The sequence below is a fragment of the Epinephelus fuscoguttatus genome, linkage group LG21 (genome assembly GCF_011397635.1).
Source record: "Epinephelus fuscoguttatus linkage group LG21, E.fuscoguttatus.final_Chr_v1".
In the NCBI taxonomy this organism is placed as follows: domain Eukaryota; kingdom Metazoa; phylum Chordata; class Actinopteri; order Perciformes; family Serranidae; genus Epinephelus; species Epinephelus fuscoguttatus.
In genome coordinates this window covers 26272058-26292187 of record NC_064772.1, presented here as the reverse complement: position 1 = coordinate 26292187, position 20130 = coordinate 26272058, and the positions used below count along the sequence as shown (strand labels likewise).

The 20130-nt window shown below is 42.2% G+C and overlaps 3 protein-coding genes across 4 annotated transcripts; all 3 read right to left on the bottom strand.

Annotated features, from left to right (window-relative positions):
- Nucleotides 1-3382: 3382 nt before the first annotated feature.
- Nucleotides 3383-6594, bottom strand: LOC125881897 (beta-1,4-galactosyltransferase 2-like). Of its 2 annotated transcripts, XM_049565327.1 has the most exons (3): nucleotides 6559-6594; nucleotides 4957-5212; nucleotides 3383-4483 (listed from the first exon to the last, which is right to left on the bottom strand). In XM_049565327.1, exons 2-3 carry the CDS (start codon nucleotides 5170-5172, stop codon nucleotides 3815-3817), a joined length of 885 nt encoding a protein of 294 aa, XP_049421284.1. In that variant the 5' UTR covers nucleotides 5173-5212; nucleotides 6559-6594; the 3' UTR covers nucleotides 3383-3814. The 2 variants fall into 2 exon arrangements, with proteins under 2 accessions (XP_049421284.1, XP_049421282.1); XM_049565325.1 differs by lacking the exon at nucleotides 6559-6594 and having other exon boundaries at nucleotides 4957-5663.
- Nucleotides 5890-12983, bottom strand: LOC125881898 (beta-1,4-galactosyltransferase 2-like). The gene is made up of 3 exons (XM_049565328.1): nucleotides 12975-12983; nucleotides 8632-8944; nucleotides 5890-7270 (listed from the first exon to the last, which is right to left on the bottom strand). The coding sequence occupies exons 2-3, from the start codon at nucleotides 8902-8904 to the stop codon at nucleotides 6602-6604; spliced, it is 942 nt and encodes a 313-aa protein (XP_049421285.1). The 5' UTR covers nucleotides 8905-8944; nucleotides 12975-12983; the 3' UTR covers nucleotides 5890-6601.
- Nucleotides 12984-14482: 1499 nt separating this feature from the next.
- Nucleotides 14483-17751, bottom strand: LOC125881896 (beta-1,4-galactosyltransferase 1-like). The gene is made up of 2 exons (XM_049565324.1): nucleotides 17327-17751; nucleotides 14483-16769 (listed from the first exon to the last, which is right to left on the bottom strand). Exons 1-2 carry the CDS (start codon nucleotides 17705-17707, stop codon nucleotides 16101-16103), a joined length of 1050 nt encoding a protein of 349 aa, XP_049421281.1. The 5' UTR covers nucleotides 17708-17751; the 3' UTR covers nucleotides 14483-16100.
- Between the last annotated feature and the right edge of the window lie 2379 nt (nucleotides 17752-20130).

Genomic DNA, 20130 nt, shown 5'->3' with positions numbered 1-20130 from the left:
AACCAAGTTTAAAGGTACATGTGCTGCCACCCACTGTGTCGTTTGTGTAGATGCTGCCCTTGTTAAGTCAGTGAAGGCCTCTGAGCTTTGTATTTTCGCAGCTATTCATCGGCTATGATTTCAATTATCAGATTAATGCATAATTATAAAAAATATCCCATTATCGTCGATAATTTATCGGTCTGATATATATCATGCATCTCTATTTGAATATCTTGCGATTAGTGCTCATGAGTTTAATCTGTTGTTCATCAAAATGACGATTAACAGGAGTGAGAAATTTACATCACCTATCTTCAAAAAAGAAAAGTAAACATCAACCATCAAAATGAATTTTCCACAATTTATTTCATCTTTCATTACTTTCCTATATGTCCCATATTTACAGAGCAAATTTAATACTGTTGTCTGGCTTCTGTGTCATCCATTTCATCCTTACATATTTCATTTCATACATAATAATCAGCGCTGGAAGTAACATTCCCCAAGATGTATCTTGAGTCTGCCTGGAAAAGGTAGTTGTGTTTCTACATCTGAATTATGTGTAAAGGCAATGAGAGATTACTGATGTAAAACATTTCATGCTGTATATTGAGAGTAATGATAGTCTATAAAGGACTGAAAGAAATTCTGCACTTTATATTAATGAAGTAAACATTCACTTTAGTTAACATGGACACACAAACAAATTCACACAGGTTTGCAAACATAACTCAACACCAAGGCCTCTAGTTTCCCAGCGCGGCGCAGGGTGACGCAGGGTGGCGAACCCCGCGCAGAGCTAGTTTCGAGCAGCGCAACCCGAGGCGCGCTCAGTTTGGTAGTTTGGCAGACCGAGGTGCGCTGAGATGGGTGTGGTGGCGTAGCAGGGGGAGGTGTCGACAGATCCAGCTTGGCGCAGTGACAGTTTCGTGGCAAAAGGCTTCGCCGAAGTTGTGCTAAAAGCTTGCCAGCTGAAACCAGGTCTACTGTCAGCGCAGGCGGAGCGCAGCCGGTGTAAGTGGAAGTTTGGCTGACCGGCGGACAGTGCGCACACGTCACCAAAACCTCACAGGCAGGTTTCCAGAATGTCAGGCACATTAACAATGCAATAAATAGCCACAAAAACCACTATTCAATGCAACTATCTGCAATCAGCACATAAATGTATCTCTATATCGACTGTCCCGTCACATCTGATGTCAGATCAAAAGGGATTAGCACCGTTTGGCACGCGTAATGGAAACCCAACCTGATTTGATTAACACAGCTGCAAACTAATGAGTTCACATCCCTGTCAGCCAACCACAAACAGCCACAGCATCAGATAGGGAGTATATATTCGGCATCTGTCATCAGACTGCGAGAGAGTAAGAGAGAGCGCACTCACACGAGAGAAACGCAACATTGATTTACAATTGTGGTGACCTCCTCCCAGGCTACCTTTGCATCATCAGCCCGTGGAGGTCTGCTCACAGTTCCGTATATTCGGACACTGCGAGCTTAGACCTCCCGGACCAAAACATCAGTTTCCTCCTGGGAGATGTTTGGCTGTCTGACGCTGCTGCTCTCTTCTGCCATGGCGAATTGAGTAAACTCTCATTACGCCTTTGCGTGGCGCATTTAAGGGAGAGGAGAGGGGCTCATTTGATTGGTGTGTTGTGTGTAAAACCCACTCCATGCCTTCTCTCCTCCCTCTTTCTGACTTGCGCCGGTAGGAGGGACGGAGGTGGGAAAGAGGAGTAGCTGCGCCAGGCGCATGGTGTACCTACAGTACAGGCCAAAAGTTTGGACACACCTTCTCATTCAATGCGTTTTCTTTATTTTCATGACTATTTACATTGTAGATTCTCACTGAAGGCATCAAAACTATGAATGAACACATGTGGAGTTATGTACTTAACAAAAAAAGATGAAATAACTGAAAACATGTTTTATATTCTAGTTTCTTCAAAATAGCCACCCTTTGCTCTGATTACTGCTTTGCACACTCTTGGCATTCTCTCCATGAGCTTCAAGAGGTAGTCACCTGAAATGGTTTTCCAACAGTCTTGAAGGAGTTCCCAGAGGTGTTTAGCACTTGTTGGCCCCTTTGCCTTCACTCTGCGGTCCAGCTCACCCCAAACCATCTCGACTGGGTTCAGGTCCGGTGACTGTGGAGGCCAGGTCATCTGCCGCAGCACTCCATCACTCTCCTTCTTGGTCAAATAGCCCTTACACAGCCTGGAGGTGTGTTTGGGGTCATTGTCCTGTTGAAAAATAAATGATCGTCCAACTAAACGCAAACCGGATGGGATGGCATGTCGCTGCAGGATGCTGTGGTAGCCATGCTGGTTCAGTGTGCCTTCAATTTTGAATAAATCCCCAACAGTGTCACCAGCAAAACACCCCCACACCATCACACCTCCTCCATGCTTCACAGTGGGAACCAGGCATGTGGAATCCATCCGTTCACCTTTTCTGCGTCTCACAAAGACACGGCGGTTGGAACCAAAGATCTCAAATTTGGACTCATCAGACCAAAGCACAGATTTCCACTGGTCTGATGTCCATTCCTTGTGTTTCTTGGCCCAAACAAATCTCTTCTGCTTGTTGCCTCTCCTTAGCAGTGGTTTCCTAGCAGCTATTTGACCATGAAGGCCTGATTCGCGCAGTCTCCTCTTAACAGTTGTTCTAGAGATGGGTCTGCTGCTAGAACTCTGTGTGGCATTCATCTGCTCTCTGATCTGAGCTGCTGTTAACTTGCGATTTCTGAGGCTGGTGACTCGGATGAACTTATCCTCAGAAGCAGAGGTGACTCTTGGTCTTCCTTTCCTGGGTCGGTCCTCATGTGTGCCAGTTTCGTTGTAGCGCTTGATGGTTTTTGCGACTCCACTTGGGGACACATTTAAAGTTTTTGCAATTGTCCGGACTGACTGACCTTCATTTCTTAAAGTAATGATGGCCACTCGTTTTTCTTTAGTTAGCTGATTGGTTCTTGCCATAATATGAATTTTAACAGTTGTCCAATAGGGCTGTCGGCTGTGTATTAACCTGACTTCTGCACAACACAACTGATGGTCCCAACCCCATTGATAAAGCAAGAAATTCCACTAATTAACCCTGATAAGGCACACCTGTGAAGTGGAAACCATTTCAGGTGACTACCTCTTGAAGCTCATGGAGAGAATGCCAAGAGTGTGCAAAGCAGTAATCAGAGCAAAGGGTGGCTATTTTGAAGAAACTAGAATATAAAACATGTTTTCAGTTATTTCACCTTTTTTGTTAAGTACATAACTCCACATGTGTTCATTCATAGTTTTGATGCCTTCAGTGAGAATCTACAATGTAAATAGTCATGAAAATAAAGAAAACGCATTGAATGAGAAGGTGTGTCCAAACTTTTGGCCTGTACTGTAACTTGCAAAATCCGCCTGGCCACACCCAGTTGGCGAAGAGCAGGTGCGCTGCGCCTCCACATCGCCCGGTCTGCGAAACTAGAGGCCCAAGACACACACCTGCCCCAGGCTAAATAACAAAATAAATAGCACATCATGTATATACATAAAAGTCTACTGACAAAGTGACGATGTTGGTATAAGACTGTGTCGGCTCTATGCATCACAGGTTCATTTAAAGGGTAATTGTGCTTTTACATCTGATTAGAATGAATTAGAGAAACATACAATACATGCGAACAGGTTTGTGTAAATCAATGCAAAGATACACACCTGCCCTCGGTTAAATGAGACAGACTGGATGAACTGGATTCCCAAAGATTTTAAAAACATAAAATCACACCTTACACTGTGACACCAGTGAATCAATCCAGCAGATCCACAGGTTCTGTCCTCATTTAGCTTGGTGGAACCCCAACATCCACAGTGATATAAGTGTACAGTTTATCCTTCACAATCTCCTTGACTGTGTAGTTTAAGGAATTAATCCCATCTTCATTCATGGTCAAATAGGTGTGGCGCAGCTTGTTAGGATTCCTTGGGTTAGGTTCGTTGTGCAAGTCTCTCTTATGTCTGAGCATCTTGTACCTTCCCACCTCCGGGTCAGGTCGAGAAATGGACATTCCACTGTAGATTATCCGCCTATAAATATCATCGTCCTCACCACCCCAGCCCCAGTAAGTGTTTGGGTAGCCATTTATCTTCAAGAACTGCTCCTTGGACAATGACCACACCCCACCAAAGATGTTTTGATAGGGTAACTTGAACCTAAATTTATCTATAGCCACAGCCAAGTGTCGAGGATTATCAAAACATCTGTAGAGGTTGCGGTCGTCCATAGGAATCATATCTACGTCAGAGAAGACAAAGCAGTCAAAATCGTAATCCTTCAGTGTTTCAGTGTAGCCTGCATTCATCAGTTTAGCCTTGTTGAACACTCCCTCTCCATCCTGGTTGATGACATACACTCTGTAGTCCGACTGCTGTCGCATCAAAATAGGATGGAGGTAATACAGCCAGTGCTTAAGGTGCTCATGCCGATTTCTGAATGGGATGATGATCGCCACCTAAACAAATGAAATAAGTAAGTTACAGGCAACTCAAAAAAACATCTGGGAGCAGAACAAAAATCCAAACTAAAACCAACCAGGAAAAGACATGAAGACCAGGGATGGATGCATGATGGCAGGACTGATGAACACAGAAGGTACGCAGATGGATGCAGAAGATAAGCAGAGGTACGCAGACGGACTGACCCAGGACGAAGGGAAACACACAGGTATATAAACACAAGAACGAGACACAGCTGGAGAAGGAAGACATGGGCAAAAGGAATGAAACAGGGATTGGCTGACAAGAAGAATGGAGCAGACAAGACCAATACAGAACAGGTGTGAAAGGAAGACTCAGGGAACAGGCAAGACCTAACGAGACAGGTGTGCCAGAAAACTGATTTCAGGTATCTAAAATCATGGTAAACTGTTCTAGTTTTTATTCTGTTCATTTATTCATTTCATTTTCTCTCCATTCATTCACCTACCTTCTGTTGGGCAATACAGTCTGGTGGTTTGTGCTGTCCTCCTTCTTGAAGACGAGGTCCGACCTCCTTTCTCACATCGTCCAAAGTCAGTTTAGGATAAAGCTTTACATGGAGTGAACCCACAAGATTTGGAGGGGTGTCAGGGCAGGGTCCCAGGGTCTTGATTGTAGTAGTCATCAGTTGAACATGTTCAGGTGTGTCGTCTCCATTTGCCATATGTTGTGGCTTTGTAAAACAAATTAAAGTGTTGTTTTGGCTGTGGAATAGAAGCACAATAAAACATGCCAAACTGACGATAGTAAAAAAGGCCAGGATGTTAAAGAGTTTTTTCAGCATTTTTGCCTCCTTTGATGTTGAGTACTGCTCACTCAGCCGCTCTCATACAGCTCCTCTACCTGAACCTCTCTTGGCAAATCAAGTATGTTCCAAGCAAAAGAGCAACCAGGCAAGTTTTACTTTCTTTGGGTGCAGCCTCCTTGTTATTGTAAGCTGTTCAGGTTGGGCCTCATACCTGTTGTGTTTATCATGATGTTTAAGATTTGTTTCCTCGTAGGTTTGCCAGAATCTAATCAATAAATTGAATTAAAAGTGTACAATACTGTCATTATAGTTCTTTTAAGAGTATAGTATAGTAATAGTATAAACCCAAATTCTAAAATGCTGAAACACTGTGTAAGACAGTACAAACAGAATTTAATGATTTTCCAGATCCTTTCTACCTGTTTTCAATTGACTACAGTAGAAAGACAAGATTTAAAAGTTCAAACTGATATACTTTTTGTTTTTGTACATTTTCACTCATTCTCAATTAGATGCCTGCAACACGATCCAAAAAAGTTGGGATGGGAACGCCTCTTGTAAGATTATAAAGCCAAATCCTATTCTTTAATTCTAAACCTAACCACGTGCCTTAGTTGTTAGAGGGGGGGGGGGGGGAAAGGTCAATCCATGTGTTGTACTGACGTAGGACATTTATTTTGAAAGAGACTGTATGTAAATAGTTAACTTCCTGTGAAAGTGGAAGTGTATTTTGAAAGTAGACAATGCATGTAACAGGCAGAATGTCAACAACCAACACACCCAGGGTACTTTGCACGTCGTATCTGGATGTGGAAAGTTCATGGCCAAAACGGCAATATGTGACGAGGTCGGAGTGAGAATGTGTTGGTAGTTTGTAACTCATTCCCAGTGTGCTCACCATAAATCTACCTCAACCTCAGTGTTGGACCATAGTGGCCATGCATTTTATTTCAGCCCTTCTTGATTTTCTGAAACACAGTTAGAAAACAAAACAAAAAAAACACAAATAACTTAAAGCAGTAAATATCTTAAAATAAGAAAAGGAAACATCAGCCACTGCATCACTGAACAAAACAAATAAGTTGTTACTGCATTATACAGTTGGGACCAATGTCTTCACACAGAATCATGACATTTAGAATAATTGTGTAAATGAGAAACAATATACAAAAACTAGGGTGTACAGTAGTGTTTTTTGTCATATGATATTCAGTGTTCTAAAAAAAAAAAAAAAATCAACGATAATAGACAAAGGAACTTGATCCCCAGAGATGTTAAGACATAAAAGCACGTCAGTTTCACCTCCATTTGTTTGAGACAGCAGATCCACAGGTTCGATCCTCATTCAGCTTGGTGGAGCATGAATATCCACAGTGATATAAGTGTACAGTTTATCCCTCACAATCTCCTTGACTGTGTACTTTAAGGAATTAATCCCATCTTCATTCATGGTCAAATGGGTTTGGTGCAGTTTTTCAGGATTCTTTGGGTTAGCTTCATTGTGCAAGTCTTTCTTATGTTTGACCATCCTGTACTTTCCTGTCACCAAGTCAGGTCGAGAAATGGACATTCCACTGTAGATAATTCGCTTATACATATCGTCGTCCTCACCACCCCAGCCCCAGTAAGTGTTCGGGAAGCCATTAATCTTCAAGAACTGCTCCTTGGACAATGCAATAACCCCACCAAAGTAGTGGTCATAGGGTAAGTGGAAGTTGAATTTGTCCATAGCCACAGCCAAGTGTCGAGGACTGTCAAAACATCTGTAGAGGTTACGGTCATCCATAGGAACCAGATCTACGTCAGAGAAGACAAAGCAGTCAAAATCATATTCCTTCAGTGCTTCAGCGTAGCCTGCGTTCATCAGTTTGGCCCGGTTGAACACTCCCTCTCCATCCTGGTTGATGACATACACTCTGTAGTCCGACTGCTGTCGAATCAAAATAGGATGGAGGTAATACAGCCAGTGCTTAAGGTGCTCATGCCGATTTCTGAATGGGATGATGATCACCACCTTAAATAAATTAAAAAAGTAAGTTTACTTTTACATGAATGTAGATCATCATTAAAGACATAATTAAGATTTTTGAAGTGGGACTGTGTGAAGTACTTATCTACAGTACGTGTAATTAGAGGAGGTGGCACGAGAGCCAGGTCTCACTCCGAAGTCATGGAAATCCTCCGCTTAGGCACTGACTTCCAACATCAGAAAAAAGCTGTCCCTTAATGTCGGCATGATATGCCGCCGGTTGCCGTTAAAGTTTAACACTGCCCATCAGCATCAGGGGGAAACGAGCAGGACAAGGTCGAAAGTTAAAATGGCGAAAGTCTGATTGATTGATCGAATTTCACCCAAGAGAGCGGGGTTCATGCCCCCCAAAAAAAACTCAATTCGGGGTGTTGAAATGGAAGGGTATTTTGAAAGAAGACAATGCATGTAACAGGCAGAATTTGGCACAGTGTCCCAAAACGTCAACAACCAACGCACCCGGGGTACCTTGCACGTCGTATGTGGTCGTAGAAAGTCTGTGACAAAAACGCCAATATTTATCGAGGTCAGAGTGAGAATGTGTTGGGCAGGAGTAGCACCACAGACATTAAGCAATGCACTGCTTTGGACGGGGGCAGCAGCAACATAAAATTTAGCCACCTCAGTAAAAGCCCACTTAAAAAAATGAATCTCATATTAGGTTTCCAGTATGTTTGGAATATTTTCACCACTTTACTTTGTTATCAAAGGTCCTTTCTGACTGGGGATTGTCATGTATGCTCTCTTCAAAGCCACCAGACTCCTTTGACAAAACCATAATTTAATCTTGCAGGACAAGTGAGTTGCTGGTCCACTGCCTCGACTTTGCTGGTTTAAATCGTTAAGACAAACAAATTAATCTATTGAAGCAGCAGATCAGTGGTTCCCGTGTTCTGTGAGGTTACTGGTTTTGTCAAAGGAGCCTGGTGGATCTGAGGAGAGGATAGATAACAGCTTCAGTTCCCTATTGGAAAGGGCTGTGTGGCGGCAAGGTGAAGTGGTGAAAATATTCTAAATATAGTGTACACTTGAGCTCATATTAATCATTTTTCACAGCTTTTTTTGAATTACTTGGTAGCTAAAATACGTTTTTGCTGCCGGCCCCATCCACAGCAATACATTGCTTAGCTTCCATGGCACTACTCCTGCCTGCTTCTCCAAACTAGTGGTGCGCCGACCGCCATCTACTGCAGGCGATACGCTGACTTTGGGTAGGTACTTCATACAACCCCACTTTAAAAAATCCAAACCATCCCTTTAAGGAATCCCGTTGTTAGGAATCCACAACCATGATAAACTGCTCCAATTACACATTTATTTATTCATCTCTCCTTTTATTCACCTACCTTCTGTTGAGCAATACAGTCTGGTGGTTTGTGCTGTCCGCCTTCCTGAAGACGAGATCCGACCTCCTTTCTCACATTGTCCAAAGTCCGTGTGGAATCAAACTCCACATAGAGTGGACCCACAAGATTTGGAGGGGTGTCAGGGCAGGGTCCCAAAGTCTTGCTCATAGTGCGTGGCACATGTGTCTTTTCTTGGCCTTCATTTGGAGCTTTAGTCGTTAGGTTAAAAAGTTCCTTAATCCACTGAGAAAGTGTGTCGTTTCCGTTTTCCATACTTTGTGGTTTTGTAAAAAAAAATAAAGTGCTGTTTCTGCTGTGGAATAGAAACACAACAAAATATGCCACACTGAGAAGAGAAAAAAAGACCAGGATGTGAAAGAGTTTGCTCAGCATTTTTGCCTCCTTTGACGTTAAGTACTGTCCTCTCAGCGACTCTTGTACAGCTCAGCTGCCTGCATTTTTCTTGACAAAGTTGTGCCAACCAAGACAGCAACCAGACACGTTTTATCTACTTGTGGGCAGCTTCCTTTTTGACGTAACCTGTTCAGGTTGGGTGAGATGCTCACGCTGATAAGGTACAGCAGTGCCCTTCACCAGTTGTCTCTCCGCCTCATTTCTTTGTGAGAGGAATATTCACTGCAAACGCTTTTTTTGCAGCTGTTTTCATTTCTTCTCCGAGAAAAACAAAAGCACGTATGATTTATTTTTTTTTTAAATCTTTAGAAAAGTGAGGTTTTGTTTTTGACCTAATCAGCTGATGTGTAGGAATACGGAAGTTCTACTAAGGGTTATCCGAGCGGTGAAAATATTTTCTGTATAGCGTCCACTTAGACTGATATTAATGGTTTTTAAGGTAGGCCTTTTGTAACCCCCATCACAGTGCATTGCTTAGCTTCTGTGGTGGTTGCCACTTCAAACAAGGAGCTTGCCCCCTGACATCTCATGTAGATAATACACCAACTATGGATAAGTACTTCACGCAACCTCACCTCACCTCACCTCACCTCAGTGTAAACCATGGCTTCTGAGAACAGAATAATCTGGTTTAAGAGCCTGTTGAATTTGTCAGAACCAATACAAAATGTGTCTTATTAAATCAGAAATATATAATAAATCTCTGCTGGTGGCTAGTCAGCTTGCTGTGTAGGACGGTCTGGTGTCGTCAGTGCAAGCTTACTACCACTGTGCCTACTGACTGTGTTTCTTTTCAGACTGTGATTTTTTCTGCTTTAGTAACTGCAATGCAATAAAATAAATACAGTTAGGTTTTAGTTTATATGCCTTTCTATACAATATAGATCATAAGACAAAGAGGAAACACTGAGAATTTTTCTTCTTCACTGCCATGAAGACAAAACTAGCTTGCCCTCATTCCTAGCTGTTCTTATCAGCACACATTGTGTCCAAATTAAGTTTCACTGACACTAGGCATGTATTCCCATGCTCTGCAGATTATATCCAGCAGTTACTCTTCCCTGGCTGGTTGTTAACAGGTAGGGGAGACTGGGGATGATTTTAACACTTTTTGTTTGAGCAAGTGTAACTCAGTGGGGTTTTTTTGTTAGAGCTCTTAAATTTTGATACGCGTTACCCATAATTGTCTGCTATAAATAACACACACTTTGACCTCTACTACACCATCACAGATTATGGAAATTAATGTCAAATACAAAGAGTTATATTGTTACAACGTACCCCAGTACCGGGGTGAGTGGATGTAACAATTAAATTATTGTGCTTAAAAAAGATTCACAATAGGCTAAATGTATTCAAGCAATTTAATGAATAATAAAGAAGGAACAATAAACTTGTAAGAATACAATAATTATAATATTAAAATAAATAGAAATGTATAACATACAAAAAATAAGTACAATTAAAGCTGCAAGCAGCGATGAACGGGCCCTCGCACCTTCACGTGACTCGGGGGGGCTGGCAGGACGCCTTCTGACGCGTCATTTCTGTCAAAGTTAGATATCGCATGCAGGAGTGACTCTGCATATCCTTGATACAGTGCTGGAATTACACATTTCACATTTTGTATCACTTCCTCTTTCCACTAGAGGGAGTTGGAGAGCGCACTAATTATACATCATGTTTTTGTACATCAAATATACACCACAGCATGTAACTTTCAGATAAATCAACAGATAAGTGTTGATGATGATGTGATGAGACCTACTTCCTGTCGCCACTAGGTGGATCTATGAGTATCAGGAAATATGGTAATGAAAATGTGTTCAGGGCAGGACTAATATGAATCATGTGAAGTTTGGTGGAGACAGGACCAGTTATGCCAAAGCTACAGCAATTTCGTTTTTTATGGTGAGACCTCAAGATTCAACGCTCGGCAGCGGGCGCACCATTCAACATTGGGCAAATCCTGTCATAACTTTTGGTCACAACATAGTCGTGCTTACATACACCAAGTTTGGAGCCAATCTGATTAAATCTGTAGGACAAGTTCGTTAATTTATAAGCCCTGGAAATGGGCAAAAATGCACAAAAATTGCACAAGTAAATTCAAAATGGCGGACTTCCTGTTGGGTTTGGAGCATGGCTCCAAGAGGCTTTTTTGTACATGATAGAATGTTACAGGTGCCTACCAAGTTTCATACATGCAGGTCAAACCAGCTTTGGGGGCTGCTTAATTTAAATATTCTAGGGGGCGCTGTTGAGCTTGGTGCATCAAAGTACAAAAATCACATCAGACAACAGGACTTGTGACCTGTGATGTGTATGCCACGTTTGGTGAGTTTTCAAGCATCCTTTGTCCCTTCAAAACAACATTGTGTTTGATGGCGAACAAGGTGACGCCACGGTGACAGCGTTTGATGAAAACTCAAAAGCTTCATTTTTAAGCATCATCAAGGTCTAAGGACTTAGACCAGCAAGTTTGAGATGGGTCTGATTAACCTGCTAGAAGCGGGACATCAAAGAATGTATAAAGTAGCTTTCTGTTGCCAGAAGGTGGCGCTATGGCAGTGATTCAAAATTCCTCTGTAGATGTGTTCAGGGCTGGACTGTCATCATATGTGTGAAGTTCTGGCAAGATATTCCCAGGTGGAGTCAAGTTACAGCAACGTTTATCATCATGGCGAAACATCAAAGTTCGCCGCCAGGCCGTGGCCACGCCCTTCAACGAAAACTCACAGTTTCCACAATAAAGCGTCATCAACATCTTATGACTTTTTTCACCAAGTTTGAAGTGGATCTGGTCAAGTCTGTAGGAGATGTACATTAAAGTCTAAAACATGACATTTCCCGTTGCCAGTAGGGGGCGCTATGTTTATCTCTAATTATTGACATGTAGATGTGTTCAGGGCGGGACTGTCATCAATTCTGTGAAGTTTGGGCAAGATTGGACCATGTATGCTGGAGTTATAAACTACTTCCTGTTTAGTGGCGAGACCCCTAACTTTGACGCCATTCCACGGTCACACGTATTGACAAAAACTCAAGCTTTTGATAACTTTTCATCTTCAAGGTCTTGAGATGGGACAGACCAAGGTTTGAAGTCGATCGGATGAAATCTCTAGGACTAGTTCGTTCATTTATGACCCCTGGAAATGGCCAAAAATGCATCAAAATTGCACAGTAAATTCAAAATGGCCGACTTCCTGTTGGGTTTAGAGCATGCCTCCAAGAGGCTTTTTTGTAGGTCCTGGAGTGTTACATGAGCCTGCCGAGTTTCATACACGTAGGTTAAACTGGCTTCAGGGGCTGTTTCCTCAAACTTTTGTAGGGGGCGCTACTGAGCCATTTTTTGGAACCCACGCACGAGATCCTTGACATATCAAATTTTTCACCAGTTCTGAGATGTGTGAAAAGTTTCATGAGTTTTCGGGTATGTTAAGCCTCCCAAAAAGGCAATTCATTTGGAGGAATAATAATAATAATAATAATAATAATAATAAAAAAATCCTTGCATTTCAATAGGGTCCTCGCACCGCTAGGTGCTCGGGCCCTAATAAAATAAATAAAAATATATAACATAAAATAAATAAAATAAAGAATAATAAAGTATTAACCTGTGTGTGTGTGTGTGTGTGTGTCTGTGTGTGTGCGCGCGCGCGCGTTGTAGTCTGAATGAGGTTGACGTTTGAACAGCATTTTAACAGTTGAACAATAAACACTTTCGAAGAGTTACAACCCTCCCCATGCCTAGCAGCCATGAAAGAGCTAACCGTTTTTAGCATTTAGCTTCAAAGCTAGCACTAATGAAACACATCAAACTAAACTAGAGAAACTACTACTTGAACCAATGTAAGTGAAACAATTGTACATACAACACAATGGACGCTATACAAAAACAACTGTGATGAAAATGTTTGGTTTCTCACCTGAAAAACTGTTTTTTGGCTCTAGAACAGACAAATTTGGACTCAGAGACATGCGGCTTCACCAGTGAGCTCCAATTGTAAATGAGCATGGACTATGTTGATGATGTCACCACAGCTCGTTTCTAATTGGCCAAACTGAGAGTGTTACAACTATCCCTTTGTTACAACCATCCCCAGTCTCCCTTATGTTGTAGATTTCCCTTTGACAAGTCAGTGCTTTTAACCCTGTGTACTCAGTTGCATTTTGTTTGTAGCTTTGCTCTGATTCATTGTCTGAGCGCAGTGCATGTGGAAACCCTGTTGTTGTTGTGATCCTGTGTTAATGCCCTATATCAGAGGTGCTGGATAGTTTTCTTTGGTCTTTTTATTTAGCCGTGAGTATTGCTGTGTTGCACTTGAGGTGAATAGGTGGTGACACCCCTGGGCACTCCTCGGTGTAGTCTGCCTCTCCACGAGTGGCCTCTGCTCACTGCCCCTAGTTTTGTTTGTTGGTATGTGTGTTGATTTGACTATGAATGCTTTTTCTTCTTTTCTCCCAGCAGCTCCAGTCCCTTCTTAGATCCTCTTTTTTTCTTTAAATTCCATAAAACATTTGGTGTATTTTGACTTCATGTCTTTGTCCTTGTTTCAGTAACGAGTCTGTGTTCCCTATTCCTAATTTACAACTCAAAATTGAAAAAGTATTTCCTGTGTAATTCCCCCAGATGGCGTTGTTGCTCCTCTTCCTACTTTTTCCACTTCTTGCCCCTCACCACATTAGAATAAAGGAGAGTGAAATATTCCTCTAATCTCACCTGACTTCTTAAAGTGAGTGAAACCATATGTTTGTCAGAGATAATGAGCATTTTCAATCTCCTGTTGAGAAACAGGTGGGGTTAGATGGAGTTCATGTTAATTCCAAACAATAACATGCAGTCAGGGACTCTGAAAACTACCTGGAACTACATTTATAAGGCCGTTTAAACTCCGGGAAAATAAATAACACTGAAAAATTCCGAAATACTTTGAACATTGTTTATGTAGAAAAGGCTCTGGCAGCCTGCTAGTTAACAAGCCAATTAATCACCATAGCAACCCCAGCCCAGGCACCACATGCCCTGCAGCAGACACTGTCACTCTGTCTCTCAGGCAGTCAGTGTGAAAGGACTGTACCCTTAATGTGTGTAAATCACTTAAACTAAGTGACTGGTCATTTGCCTGTTATGTGGTTAGTCCCTTCTGTCTTCTCGGTCACATGTGAGCTTCTGAGTTTCAAGCTGAGCACCCATTCACACCTGGACACATCCAACCTCAAATGACACACATGACGGCTGGGTTGGTCAACGATTCACATGTGACCTCAGCGACTCTGTAAGGGTTCACGCCCCCACAGAGCTGCTCTCAGCCACTTTAAAAATGTTCTCTCACCTAAGAGAAGAAATCAGTGGGCATTAACAAAATAAGAACACATGGTGGATACGTATGAGGCCCACTGTTACAGCTCACAAAGCAAAGGTACAATCATCACATCAGTTTTGCAGAACATTATTTAATTGCAAAATGACATGATAAATAACTTAAAGCAGGAAATTCATCTTCAAAAAAGGAAAAGTAAACATCAGTCACTGCATCACTGCCACCAAAATTAATTTTCCCTGATTGATTTCATCACACTTTCCAGTATGTCCCATATTTACAGTGTGGATTAACAGTAACTGTAATGTCAAGTACAAAATAAATATACATTGTTATTGCACTGTACAGTAACAACAAATGCCTTGATGCAAAATCAATACAATGACTACATGGAAATTAGAAAATACTGTGTAAAGGAGAACAAAATATAAAACCAGCTTTCATCTCATTGGCCAAACAAACTAGGCTAGGCTAATTTATACAGTGTAAAATAACGTTAGCATGTTATATTTGTTTGGAAAACATGTTTAGTATTAGACAGTTGTTTTGTCAGTGAACCTTGTGAGTTGTAATGGGGCCAAATTTTATAATGCTACCTTTGTTAAATGTTGCTGTTGTCCCTGGTTTTATATGAGAAGAGGAAAAGTTTGCCAGCTGCTAGGCTAATTTATACAATGTAAAATGCCATAGGCTTGTGCTAATAACGCTAGCATGTTGGGAAAATGTGTCTAGATAAAGTCAAGTGTTTGTCTGTGAATGCTGTGAGTTATAGTGAAGCTGATTTGTGTACTTGTGTTTGAGATTGTCTCTATTAAGCCATGTTTAATGTGTGTTTAATGTGTGTTTTGGGTGTGTTTTGAATCAGCTAAACTTTACAGCACTTCACAGAAACCCTGCTGCCGACCGCTGTTTTGGAGGTGTAACTGCAGAGTGACACAGAAACACCACTGCACAGGTGAAAATTAGCCTCGCCTCACCAGGCTCTTCACGTACAGGGAAGAGCCTGGTTTCCATTCACTCTAAATTTTGTCTGGATTCTGGTTCCGGTCTAAAGAGCGGATCCGGAATTCATCAAATTCACCAAAGTAAAACTTTAAATTCTGGCGCACCATTGATTTACAATAAAACAAAAAGGTTAACTTAATGGCTTGGGGCTTTTCTTGTAAATTATATTCTTTAAATTAAAAAGTTTCACTGCATTTTTATTAGCTTGGTGCTTTTATTTTGACGGAAAGGCGCATCCATCGAATTCCAGATCCTGTCTCTCTCACCCTGGTTCCGGTTCCTTACCAAAACGGCCACTAAATGGCCCCAGACTAGGTGAAAATGCTCACAGTGGCGTGGGCCATGTGCGTAGGCTAGGGCGTAGAATGAATTACATGCAAAGCAGTGAGAGATTACTGTATAGATTATTTCATGCTCTATTTTGAAAGTAATCTTCGCCATTCAAGGATCGAAAGAAACTCTGCACTTCATATTCATAAAGTTTACATTTACTTTAGTTCACATTGACACATAGATACATACACACACACAGACACACACACACACACACGTTCAAAGGTTTTGCATAACTCAACACAAAGACACACACCTGCCCTTGGTTAAATAAGACAGACTTGACAAACTGGATTCCCAGAGATTTTAAGGACATAAAATCACACCAGTTCCACCTCCTTTTGTTTCAGTCTGACACTGTGACACCAGTGAACTCACATGTTCGATCCTCACTTATCTTAGCGGAGCATTAATATCCACAGTGATATAAGTGTACAGTATATCCTTCACAATCTCCTTGACTGTATACTTTAATGTATTAATCCCATCTTTTTTCATTTTCCAATGGGTTATGAGCAGTTTGCCAGGATTCTTTGGGTTAGCTTCATTGTGCACGTCTCTCTTATGTTTGACCATCCTGTACTTTCCTGTCACCAAGTCAGGTCGAGAAATGGACATTCCACTGTAGATAATTCGCTTATACATATCGTCGTCCTCACCACCCCAGCCCCAGTAAGTGTTCGAGAAGCCATTAATCTTCAAGAACTGCTCCTTGGACAATGCAATAACCCCACCAAAGTAGTGGTCATAGGGTAAGTGAAAGTTGAATTTGTCCATAGCCACAGCCAAGTGTCGAGGACTGTCAAAACATCTGTAGAGGTTACGGTCATCCATAGGAACCAGATCTACATCAGAGAAGACAAAGCAGTCAAAATCATATTCCTTCAGTGCTTCAGCGTAGCCTGCGTTCATCAGTTTGGCCCGGTTAAACACTCCCTCTCCATCCTGGTTGATGACATACACTCTGTAGTCCGACTGCTGGCGAATCAAAATAGGATGGAGGTAATACAGCCAGTGCTTAAGGTGCTCATGCCGATTTCTGAATGGGATGATGATCGCCACCTGAACAAATGCATTAAAGAGATATTTTGTAACTCTCTAAGTGGGGTTATATCAGGTACATATTTACAGTAGATTTCAGTAGACATAAGCAGGCAGGAGTACCACCACAGATGCTAAACAATGCACTGCTGTTGGCAGGGGCAGCAGCAACACCAATTTTGGCCATCTTAAAAAAGACCCACCTAAAAAAAAATCTATATCAGTTTAAGTGTACGTTATATTTACAGTATTTTCACCACTGAAAATACTCTAAATGTAGCATATAGTTAAACGGATATTGAGTTTAATTCAGGTTGGCCTTTTTTAGGTGGCTAAAAATGTTTTGCTGCCAGCCCTGTTCACAGCAGTACATTCTCAGTGTTCATGGCAGTACTCTTGTCTTCTCCAAACTAAGGGCATGCTGACCACCATCTACTTTAAGTAATACACTGAGTATTGATAAGTACCTCGCACAACCCGACTACAAAAAAATCCAGACTATCCCTTTAAGGTTTCTGTGGTTTAATGTAATGTCATGATATACATTTATTCATTTGTCTCTCCATTCATTCACCTACCTTCTGTTGGGCGATACAGTCTGGTGGTTTGTTATGTCCTCCTTCCTGAAGAGGGGCACTGACCTCCTTTCTCACCTCATCCAAAGTCCAAGTTGAATTGAAGTCCACACGGAGTGGACCTACAAGATTTGGAGGGGTGTCAGGGCAGGTTCCCAAAGTCGGTGGCACCTGTGTCTCTTCTTGGCCTGCATTTGGAGCTTGAGTCGTCAGTTTAACGTGTTCATTTATCCACTGGGAAAGTGTGTCGTCCCCATTTGGTATACGATGTGGCTTTGCAAAAAAAATTACAGTGTTTTTTTTGCTGAAGAATAGAAACACAACAAAATATAGCAAACTGACAATAGTAATAAAAGCCAGGATGTTAAAGAGTTTTTTCAGCATTTTTGCCTCCTTTGACGTTGAGTACTGCTCACTCAGCCGCTCTCATACAGCTCCTCTTCCTGAACCTCTCTTGGCAAATTAAATATGTCCCAAGCAAGAGAGCAACCAGGCAAGTTTTATTTTCTTTGGGTGCAGCTTCCTTGGTATTGTAAGCTGTTCAGGTTGGGCCTCATACCTGTTGTGTTAATCACAATGTTTAAGATTTGCTTCCTCATAGGTTTCCCAGACTCTAATCATTGATTGAATTAAAAGTGTACAATACAGATTTTAAAAGTTCAAGCTGATTTTCTTAATTGTATAATTGGGTAACTGGTAAGAGATGAAAGTATCATGATTGGGTAGGGGCATCCTTGAAAGGCTTAGCTGTTCAAAATGTAACATCCAAGTTCACTATTGTGTAACTACAGGTGAACTTCAATAATAAAGCCAACAGTCAGTGTGGGTCGAAATGCCATCACAGGCTTTTATTAAATTCAGGGTTCCTAACAGCAATATTATAAAAAACAATTAAAAATCAGAGTGTCTTGCTGCAGAGGGTGTGGCACACCAATCTATAGGCCAGTGTACTGGACGTATGCTCTCTGTGGGTAACCAAGACTACACACAAAATAAACCCCTTTTCCAACAGAAAAACACCCAAACTACAGCCAGTGACACCAAGCCTTAAATTATATCACAGTAACAGAGTGGTGCATCCTGACAGCCGAGGTGTTACCTATCTGTGCAGCCAAGCACCGCAGCACCTCCATGGACTATTACATTCAGACGGAGCCGGTGTTTCCTCCGCAGGCTCCACTTCACTCAGCTGCCCGATAAACCCGCTGCTTCTTCCCACTTTAACCTGAATAACAAACCAGGGCTCGGTGCTCCGGTTGGATCCAAACGGAGAGCCGGGGCTAGCTCAGAGACTAGCTGAGGCTAATAACTGGCTGTGCGTCCGTCCGTCATGCTGCGGCTAACGTTCCACTAGCCACTCCCAGCTAGCTCCGGTTTGTTATTCAGGTTAAAGTGGGAAGAAGCAGCGGATCTGTCAGGCAGCTGAGTGAAGTGGAGCCTGAGGAGGAAGCACCGGTTAGCCCCGGTTTCACTACAGGCAGATTCACTCGCTACAGGGGCGAGGGTATAAAACCTAAACAGCCAATCAGAGTGATCTCTTTCACCGATAAGCTCCACTGCCAATTCAACATGCTCAATCGGCCGAAAAGCTGCCGACGCCAACGCCGAAGAGCTGACGGTGTGGGACACACCGCAAAAACTAGGCCAACAGACGTTCACCGACGGCCTGACTCAATCTTGGAGAAGCTGGCGGGAGCCCAGGGGAGAGTTCTCTTTTCTTTGTGAAGGGCAGGGCGCCCTCCGAAGTCATTGAAATCTGGCGCTTAGGCAGACTGAGGGATTGAGGGATGGGTCCAACAACCAACAGCTATCACCCAGGAGAGCTGTGTTCGCGTCTCGTAAGATTATAAAGCCAAATCCTGCTGTTTTTTTCCTACTTAAACCAACTGTGTGTGTTAGTTGTTGGAGGAAACGTCCTGTTAGAATGGAAGGGTATTTTGAAAGAAGACAATGCATGTAACAGGCAGACCTTGACACGACGCCCCAGAACGTCAACAACCAATGCCCCCAGAGTACTTTTTATGTCATATCTGGATGTGGAAGGTCCATGATATGTCAACATGTGATGAGGCCGGAGTGAGAATGTGTTGCACAGATCGAGAATGAGGCTCACACACCTGTACTCCACGAGCCTCGTAACTGCTCAGGCATGAGTTTCCTCACTCAGTGAATAGCCTTGTAGGCAAATAGGCCTACAGTGTAAGACAAACATTTCTCAAAGCACAACTGCGTGGAATTCACCATCTACAATCCATATTATCATCAAATGATTCAGAGAATCCAGAGAAATCTCTGCACACATAAGGGGCAAGGCTGAAAACCTACATTGAAAGTCTATGACCTTTGAGCCCTCAGGCAGCACTGCATTAAAAACCAACATGATTGTATTAAGGATGTCACCTCGCAGGCATTGGAACACTTTGGACAACTTTTGTTGGTAAACCCAGTATGTTGCTGTATCTACAAATGCAAGATAAGACTATATCCATGTAAAGTAAAAGCCATATATCAACAACATCCATCCATATCAAGCAACGGACAAGAAGGACCATTTTATGCTGTTAGTGGGTAATAGACAAATACTAGAGTCTGTTTATAGAAATTGTTGCTGCCACTAGGTCCCACTCTAGTCGTTACTTGTACTTTCTGTGTGCTTAAACCATGGCCCCGTTGCTACCGAGCAGTACGGTTCAGTTCGGTTAGGTACCAATGAAACCGTTCCGTACTGTCCTCATTTTTGGTCTCCCTTCTGCTGGGGTACCTAGCACACAGATCTGGCACTAAAAGGTGGAGCTGTGAACACTGCC